The sequence below is a fragment of the Branchiostoma lanceolatum genome, chromosome 1, assembly GCF_035083965.1.
Source record: "Branchiostoma lanceolatum isolate klBraLanc5 chromosome 1, klBraLanc5.hap2, whole genome shotgun sequence".
NCBI classification, from domain to species: Eukaryota; Metazoa; Chordata; class Leptocardii; order Amphioxiformes; family Branchiostomatidae; genus Branchiostoma; species Branchiostoma lanceolatum.
The window spans coordinates 32,821,498-32,828,627 of NC_089722.1; the positions used below are offsets into that span (position 1 = coordinate 32,821,498).

At 45.1% G+C, this 7,130-nt stretch overlaps 1 protein-coding gene across 1 annotated transcript; it reads right to left on the reverse strand.

Annotated features, from left to right (window-relative positions):
- Nucleotides 1-2,332: 2,332 nt before the first annotated feature.
- On the reverse strand, nt 2,333-5,227 carry LOC136423068 (uncharacterized). The gene is made up of 2 exons (XM_066411121.1): nt 3,991-5,227; nt 2,333-3,850 (listed from the first exon to the last, which is right to left on the reverse strand). The coding sequence occupies exon 2, from the start codon at nt 3,785-3,787 to the stop codon at nt 2,333-2,335; it is 1,455 nt and encodes a 484-aa protein (XP_066267218.1). The 5' UTR covers nt 3,788-3,850; nt 3,991-5,227.
- Between the last annotated feature and the right edge of the window lie 1,903 nt (nt 5,228-7,130).

Consider the following 7,130-nt stretch of genomic DNA (forward strand, 5'->3'; position numbering starts at 1 on the left):
AAGTTCAACCTGATTGGTTGAAATAGTCAATTTAATAAGGGGCACTACTTTAACAGGTGCAGACAAAACTTCACTAATCCCTGGCTCCCATCCTTGTGTTGTTATTGCTGTGTCCTACTGAAGTTAAGTGCAATTGAGAAGGTTCAAAACTTTTCTGGTGGTATTTTTCGACACACACGGTGTTTTTCTTATTTCAACACTGCATGGAAACAGAGATTTCCACAAGTTTGCAAGCTTAGACACTATGTGCAACCTGACATTTCCTCGCTATGTACACGGATTTTCTACCCCTGTGTCACCCAGATTGGACACTAGTGCGCACAGTAGTGCACACAAAGTGTCCAAATTTTCCCACCTTGGGACACATCCCATGTCCGGACGTTGACAATAACATTAACAATAACAATAGAGAGTTGTGAAGTGCGTGGAAATTTACCTTGAGCAAGGAGGCCCTTGCTTTGAGTAATTATTTAAAGTTTTTGGCTAAAAATGACGTAAACCTAATAATTTTCAACCATCTTGCGTAAACCCCTGTTACATGTCTACACTATCGGGCCGCGGGGAAGTCTTGAATATCGAGGCTGATCGATAGCGCATTAAACAAAATATGTGGCGTAGCGTTGTACTAAAAAAATAGTATTTTCATCGCAACCACTGGCACTTGTTTGAAAAAGCCAAAGATTTCTCCACACACAATCGTCTGCAAATTGTTTGTTTGTGGTACCAGATAGTCGGCTTGATGGCGAAGTTTTGTTGGTCGCCTTTTTGCATATATTAATTAACAGTGTCATGACAGCGCCATATTGCATTATCGGTCCTACATTTACTTGAAGTAAACATAATTTACTCATTTAATACGAAACCAACTAGGATAAATACCACGTATTTCCCTCTTACAAACATTGTCGTATGAGTTGGAGTCGTTGATTAAGAAGAACCCCAGCATTGCCTACTTGGTGTTTTTCATAGCGGCCATTGAGGCGTCTCTTGGTGCGATTTTGACTCACATATGCATTTGTCTAAGCCTGAGTCACGCTGTAAACAAAGACAACATGGCGTACCCACGCGGAGTCCAGTGTTACAGTTTGTGGCAGTGTTACAGTGCAGGTCACGAAATATGGACCAGAAATTTGCGGTACATTTAGCAGAAATTTTTGAAACTTTTGCAAAACCTAAGTTGGTTCGAAGAACTGTTCGCTGCGTAATGAAAAATTGTCTGGACTCTCGGATTGCGGAAATTATTCCGCAGAAGAAATCTACATCTTCAGCAAGATTCTAGTTGTTTACATTCTGAAATTCGCATGACACGTGTTGGTCCACACACCACTGGAAGAGTCCATTATTGTATGAGGGGGACATAAAAAAATTCAATTTGGGGCTTGGTTGATTATCAAAAAGGTCCAGTTTTTTTTGGTGAAGGTGTTTTTTTATGGTCCTGTGCCCTGTGCCCTTTCCCATTCACAAATGGAGCAACATAGACTATCCACATAGCAACTTCCAAAATTTTGTTCAATTTCTGCCGAACAGGATCTCAGCCCAATATCATTATGCTCTTGTAGCGCTCTAGCCTGGAAACATTGAAAAATTCCCGTCGATAAAAGGCGGAGGGCGTTAGAAATAACACGAGAATATGCACACGCCCCCCTCCCCAAATACGTCACTCACGAACCCTATGTCATGTCATTGATGTTGCAATCGATGAATCTTCGAAGCAAACGTCAAAAATTTGTTAAATTTCTGCCCAACAGGATCTCAGCCCGATAATGTTTTGTTTTAGCAGCGTTCAATCTCGGTAACATTGAGCAGAGAAACGGCGGACGTTAAAATAACACGAAGATACAGTACGCCCCCCTCCCCCGCTGCACGACTCGGACGTAGTACGTACGTTGGCCCGACATTCGCTGTTGTGATCGATAAATCTACGGAGAAATCGACAAGTTTTCCACACATTTCTGGCCACAAGGACCTCAGCCCAATATTTTCACGTTTCTTTTGGGGTATTTCACGGGCTAAATCAGCTTTATTGCGACGCTTGGTTCATTTCGTAGCATGTAAACAAAGTGAAACAAATGCGCGTCAATGTCGCCCGTTCTGAACTGTACAAAATGGACAGAAATATACATTTCTATCGGCCAAAATCAGTCCCAGATGCCCACAACAACATCATCTACCCGTGACAGGCGTTTTTATGGCAAAATTTTACACTGGAGTAGCACAACTCACCGTGGAAGATGGCATGTTCCTCTGGGCTCCATCAGATGCCATTATCTCGTCCGGAGGTTCCATCTTGACTCGCACCGGCAGCCTCGCTTTGGTGCAAACTCACGCACGTTCACGCCAAGAATGTGCTCGCGCGAGAATATGATTCAGTATCTGGAATGAGGTCTATTCCATCTGAAACGTCTACGTTGACAGTCACTATCACTCTTGCCCCCACGGCTACGGACACAACTTCTCTCAAGCCGCAATTGCCACTTGGCTTGGTGGAAATAGCAACATTTGTGAGACCTGTCCGAAGATCTTTCTTCGTGTCGATGGCTTTAATTTCAAACACCTTGGATGAAAGTTTGGTCAGGTGTTTCAGGTTGTGCTCATCTGCTTCTTTGTTATTCCTAAAGACGAGCAGCGCCTCTGTTGGATAGCATGGGTTGGTTTTGGAGATGACCCTAGACTTGAGGATATTCATGTCACTCTCCGTGCAAGCAGCTCTTCTTACTCTCATTAAAAGATTTGCGAAGTCCTGGTCCTCTTTCTGTCGCATGCTCTCCGTGAGTTCTATCATGCGAAAATTTTCCTCCCACAGAGAGCCTTTGATCTTGGCGTGCAATTTGGCGTAGTCGCTGGAAGGTTCACTGAAGACATGTCTCTGGCCAACGGGCTGCAGTTGGAACAGATCTCCCACGGCCAGAATGCTGACCCCTCCAAAGCGAGTGTCGGGGTCGGAGTTGCCACAGATGTCCTGCAGACGACGGTGTACGTGATACAGGATATCAGCACCGACCATCGACACCTCGTCTACAATGAGGAGTTTCAGCTTTCCCAACCGTGAGCGAAGCGTGTTTAGTTTGTCGCTGCTTGATGGCTGGTATTCCTTGCCTCCGCAGCCGAGGCTAAGAGCTGAGTGCAAGGTCATTCCGTTGATGCCAAACGCTGCCGTTCCGGTGAAGGCAGTAAGCAACACTTGCAGGTCATTGGGGTCGAAATAACGTCCGGACAGAGGTGTGAGAAGTCTCAAGGTTTCATGGTGAACCAACTTGATAATGTGGCTCTTGCCAACTCCACCCGGGCCACTTAGAAATATTGTGTACTGTGGCGCGGGCTTGTCATGTTTGAGAGCGATGATGGTGTCTTTGCACCATTTGCGATGGAACCTGAGTACTTCCATTTGTTTACTGTTTAGAGACCGCATCATGGTTCTGTATTCCTCCGAACTCATCCGCACTTTATTCAGCTCTGCGGTAAAGCGTGCGTGGAGTTCAGATCTATGATTGGATGTCGACTGCGGTGTCAGGTCGATGTTTTCTGGTTGGTCTTCTTCGGACATCTCTCCTCCCACAGTTATTCCTTCAGCTTGCTGCTCTGCCTGTTCGAACTCTACATTTGGCGCAATACTATGCCATATGTCTTCTGGGGGGCCATTTCGCAACAGGCCATTATAGGCTGCATCAATCGCGTCAGCGTTTATGCTGAACATAGATTCATTAGCACGAACGGTGTCTATCACATGCTCAAAGTGGTCCTTGTAGGATGGGAAGCCGGCTTTGAGGTCACCTCTTCGTCCCGCCATGGAAGATACAGCATGAGTAGATTCCTGTACCTCTCCTCATCATTCTTTGTTTCTTTGTGAAACCTGCAAGGAATAGAAATTATGGTTATCATGTCGAGCCCAAATGCTGAAATATCAACATGAGTTATCAATAGTGTGAAGTTTTATGCAAATTGTTTTAGCATCGTGTGAACTGTGATAGGTTAAATAGATGTTTGACATACCTGATGATGCAGTGCTGCCTCCGCCTCTTCATGTTGCCTAAGTTGTTTTGTAACTTGATGACAGGTGGGTACCTCTGTATCCTGTCTTTGTCGTTCCTTCCATTGTCGTCCCGGCCATCTAGAACATCTGGGATGTGGTCAGTTCCTCCGTCGGGTGGATCACTTGCACCGGTGTTGTAGGTGGCTCTGAATTCAGCAAGGGACATTTCTTCAAGGACCCTTGGTCGGGACGCGTACCTGTCAAGAGCTGAAGTGCAGAAGATGTTGTCGTCATCATCATCCATGCTTTCAAGGACATGTCGAGGCTTGAGCATTGACACGCGCTTGTCCTTTGTAGCAGTGTTGACATAGACCACTTGTCTGCTTTTTCTTTGTAGTGGTAGAGAAAGTAGTCTATAGACCGCCTCTTGAGCGCTAACCTCTCTGTTGTTCAGGAAGGCCGAGCCAACCTTTCTCAGTTTCGATTTCAGATCTTCGCCCCTGCTTTCTTCTAGCACTTTTTGCAGCAGGTCACTCATGGCTCGCTCGCTTTTTAACATGTAACTGGTGATGTACATTATGCAAGAGTACGGGTCTAGGATGAACTGAATGTCCATGTTTGCACGCCAAAGTTTCAAGATCTTTGGGTTATACTGGATGATGTCTGTTTCAGACGGATTACGTCTTAGAATGATTTGCTCTCTTGACTTTGTGAGCTTCAAGGCCTGTTGGTATTCCTGTGGGTCCACCTTGGCTCTACGAAGCAGATGTTCTAATGATATATCTTGGGGTGTGTTTTTGTCTTCCATGATGGTTCTGACTTTTCGGAGCACTTCCTCCTTCGTTTTCAGTTCTTTTGACATCGCTGCCGGATTCACATCACTAGGTTGTCTAGCTATTATGGTTTCCATGCTTGGTGGATGTGGGAATTTGAACCTGCAGGACCCGGCCCGTCTGTATGTCTTTGAGTGGACATGCTTCTGTCGTGACAGAACCAAGTCCCTCATGTCCTCATCGCTATTGTCTGGAATGGCACATGACTGATGTTTATTGATGAAGTTTATAACTTCTGCGTCTTCATCGACACCAAGCTTCGGTGCGTTCTTCATCCAAAGTATAGTATGCGCGTGGGGGGAACCTCTGGCCTGTACGGGGAAAATGTAAAGTTTATTAGCAAGGACAGGAATGATTTTGTGAGTCATAATTCAACACCAAGGTCAGGACTGTTTGTGTATGTGGAAGGTGTGAAGCTAAGGTATTGTCTGTTAGATTGTGAAGAAAACGTTCAGAACAGAGGAAAGATCTGTGTTTGTGTTAGGAGGGTATTCAGTATGACAATCAGGCCTGTTGGCTGCGAGGAAGGTTTTTGGCATCAGGAAGAGGAATTTTGACTGTGACAATATGTATAGCATGAAGAACAGGACTGTTTGGATGTTAGGTAAATGTGGATTGCAAACGGATTGATTGTACTGCAGTGACTTTTTTCATGTAACCATTTCATTGGTATGTTATGTTTCTGTCTATACCATTGGTGTAGTATATTCAGAATGGGTATGAACAGGATGTGTTGAGGTTGATAGTCTGCATAAAATATGTGCGAATTATTTAATAATCCACATAATACCGTCAGAGTACGGTTTCTCACCTGGAACTCAATTCTTATCATGTAGTCTTGAAGTTCACCGATCGGATGGCCTTTTCCTCCTATGTACTCCTTGAAGAAAAGGTTAAGTCTGTGGTCGAATTGGCGGGCTGCTGTCACAGGGTTGGAGCGGAGCCATTTGCATTTATTTTCCCATGACATCTTCTTGACGTCATCATCTGTCAGCTGTGTTCCGTATTGGAGAGCGATACTGCGGATTATTTCTGGCCACTGCATGTCTGCTGCAGAGAGAGTAAGGAACCAGGTGGGAATTCCCAGCTGATGCACCATAGCAAGGAGGTCGAGGAGCACTGAGTTCCAAAAGGCTGGAGACCCGCGTATGTTTTTCATGAATTTGTACGCATTGTCTGTGCGAAGCATTGCTTGAACATTGACCGTGTTCTTCATTAGACCAGCATTTACTATTTTGTTTTGAAAAGTTTGTCCTCTAGTTTGCCTCAGGTTTATCTGGATACTGTCAGAGACTTCTTTTGCTTCTGTTATGTACTGGGCTGTGAGGAGGTATTCTATATCTTTTGCGAACCTGCCATCCATATGCAAGATACGTTGGTTGAAATATCTCTTTGCCGTGATTTTTCTCTGTCGTATATCTGTGTCTCCCAGACCCCCACTACCAAATGGGTACTTTGACGGATTTGCAAGTTCTTCAAATCTATCGTCTGCAAGGAAGGGAGACGGTGTCTGATTTTCCCCAGGTGCAAGGGAGAATATATTGTCCCCATCTGCGACCTGTTCCTCCTGCAATAGGGTTTCATACGGTATGCCTCTTAGCTTGCTTGTTAGTTCAAAGGCAATTCTGTCCTCTTCATCTTCGACTTCCATGCGTTGGATGGTACTTTCAGCTTGTGAACCTTCGTTTCCGTGAACGTCCTGCAGTGCGACGTAGTGGCGCTCACCAATCTGCCCTAGTGTAATTGTGTTCTGACTTCTCTGCTCTAGTGGCCATGGGTGAATATTAACTGTCCAGTCTGGAGTGATGGTGTTGACAACTTTGATGTTGATGTTGAGCATGTTTGCAACAGCTTGGACCGCCACGTTATCAGCCCATTTTCCATTTCGTAAGTCTCCAATGTAAGATAAGTACTGTTGGTGTTGTTGCTCTACAAGTGTGTCACATGTTGTTGCTACTTGGGAACTGGTGATATCGGGGAAACCGGAGAAGAGTTCCTCAGCCTCTGCGGTTTCCAGGTATTGAATGAGCTGTGTTCTTATCTCGGAGCCTGGGATAGTTTGCACTCCAGCTGCAGGAAGGGAGACCGAGACGGCGTGAAAGAAGCAGTCCCCATCACCGGCCACGTCTATGATATTCAGGTTTCTTTTCCTTGCCAAATGTCTCAAGACCAGATAACCCCTATCAGTAGATAGTGGAAGTGTTCTCTCTCCACCTGAAGTCTGTTCCTGTTGCAACATGGTATCAATCGGGACACTTTGTACATAGCTTTCATCAAAAGATGATGGGGTTACGGAGGCTGAGCATGCCGTAAATGTACCATCTAAG

Coding starts and splice junctions, on each gene's coding strand:
- LOC136423068 (XM_066411121.1), bottom strand. CDS start 3,787: ATGGCGGGACGAAGAGGTGACCTCAAAGCCGGCTTCCCATCCTACAAG.